Below are 1730 nucleotides of genomic sequence, written 5' to 3'. Positions count from 1 at the left end.
CTCAGTACATGTGTTTCTTTAATATGTTAACAAAGGTCATTTCAAATTTCTGTTGCTATTAGTGACTTTGTTTTATGTAGTGCTAGCTGATAATAACTTTTCCTTCCCATCTGTTTGTCCCTTCAGGATCTTCACTCTGTATAGCAAGTCGCTGCCGTTGGACCTGGCGTGTCGAGTGTGGGATGTGTTCTGCAGAGATGGTGAAGAGTTCCTGTTCCGCACGGCTCTGGGATTGCTTCGCCTCTACCAGGATGTCCTGACCAGCATGGACTTCATCCACATGGCTCAGTTCCTCACCCGCCTGCCTGACCTCATCCCTGCCGACCAGCTCTTCCAGCACATTGCTGCTATTCACATGACCAGCCGCAACAGGAAGTGGGCACAGGTGGGATTTTTTTCTAGCTACTGTGCCTGAAAACATTGTTTACCCCCATCACTGCATCTTTGTTTTGAAAACCTTTTTTTCACTCCTGCTTCCTCCCCTCAGGTCTTGCAGGCGCTGACGGAGCAGAAGAGATCGGGAGCGAGGTTGCCCGGTGCTGAAGCGTTGAGCTGAGATCAGAACATAACCAGCTCAAGCTAAAGTACTCAATCAGACCCCCTCCAGCCTTTGGAAAAGCCTACACTCTTGCCCAAGCTGATGGACCTGAGAGAGATCTTCTGTCAGGTTGGGGACACGTCCAGTTGAGGCTGCAGTGATAAAGCTCTTCTCCAGAGCCATGCCACTCCTCCGACTGGAACCAGAACACTGGAGGGGGTCTCAGTGACTGAGCAGGGGTGTGAAAAAGGAATATGAGGCCTTATTTAACTTCCAGCACCCCTCCTCTGCTCAGAGGCCCAGCAGCAAACTGGAAACTTGTAGCTGGGAAAGGCTGAAGAATGTAACACACACTCCCACATGTATGAACCTACCCGACTGACTCAGTTCCCCAGAGACTGAAGGAAACCACAGAGATACCAGATACTACATCAACTCCTTCACTGCTGCCAGCTCTCAGATCCTTTCTGTTTGATTCGGCAAATGAAGCTTAAATGTGTCTACAGCAATGTTCATCTCTGTAGTCAAATCTGTAAACGACATAAATACGTGAGGGGGTTCCTAGCTGTCTCTGTGCGTCTCCTTCTGCGTAGCGGCACCTTTTTTTCCACTCACTTTAATTTTTCTCACATTCCTTTGTGTCCTCCATGTTTTTATTTCCTTTTGATCTGAGTTTGCTTTTCATTGGCTTGTAATCAGGACCAAATTGTCACCTTAGCTGTTCCATGAAGACAACTCTTCTGAACAGGGGGAGTTTTGTAGGTTATAATCCATGAAGGTATGACACAAATGCACATAAGAAAACGTGGTGTGTTTGAGAGCACCGCGTTACAGTTAATGAAATGTTTTAGTTCATTAGAAGAGGTCAGAAGCTGCCTGTGTCAGCGAGACTGGAATAAATGAGGTAAAGTGTTAGATGTGGATTTCCCCTGTATTTAATATATTTGTGGTACATTAATTTGCATTAATTGATTAGCTTTTGTTATGATTTCAGATGTGTTGGTGTGAGTGTGAAGTCTTTTGTTCATTTATTTAGTATATTTAAGAAAAGGATGGATTTGGTCCAGACAAATGAAGGGTTGTCGTTGAGCTTCTGGCTGCACATTTGGAGCACTTTTAATCTCTTTTTAAACACATTCTAGATTGCAGGCTGTAACTTGAGGGGCATTGCACGCATTTGGCTGCATAATTT

At 45.2% G+C, this 1730-nt stretch overlaps 1 protein-coding gene across 1 annotated transcript in view; it reads left to right on the top strand.

Moving 5' to 3' along the window:
- Window positions 1–126: 126 nt before the first annotated feature.
- LOC106632787 (TBC1 domain family member 12) overlaps window positions 127–1730 on the top strand; it is a gene marked incomplete at both ends in the record, with an annotated part of 4113 nt that continues 2509 nt past the window's right edge. The window contains 2 exon segments of the mRNA XM_014331383.2: window positions 127–385; window positions 488–1730. Of these exon segments, the coding sequence (XP_014186869.1) occupies window positions 127–385; window positions 488–556 (328 nt within the window).

The sequence above is a fragment of the Haplochromis burtoni genome, unplaced genomic scaffold (assembly GCF_018398535.1).
Source record: "Haplochromis burtoni strain Fernald_Lab_line unplaced genomic scaffold, NCSU_Asbu1 Contig_1904, whole genome shotgun sequence".
Taxonomy (NCBI): domain Eukaryota; kingdom Metazoa; phylum Chordata; class Actinopteri; order Cichliformes; family Cichlidae; genus Haplochromis; species Haplochromis burtoni.
This window is presented reverse-complemented; position numbering and strand designations above follow the sequence as displayed.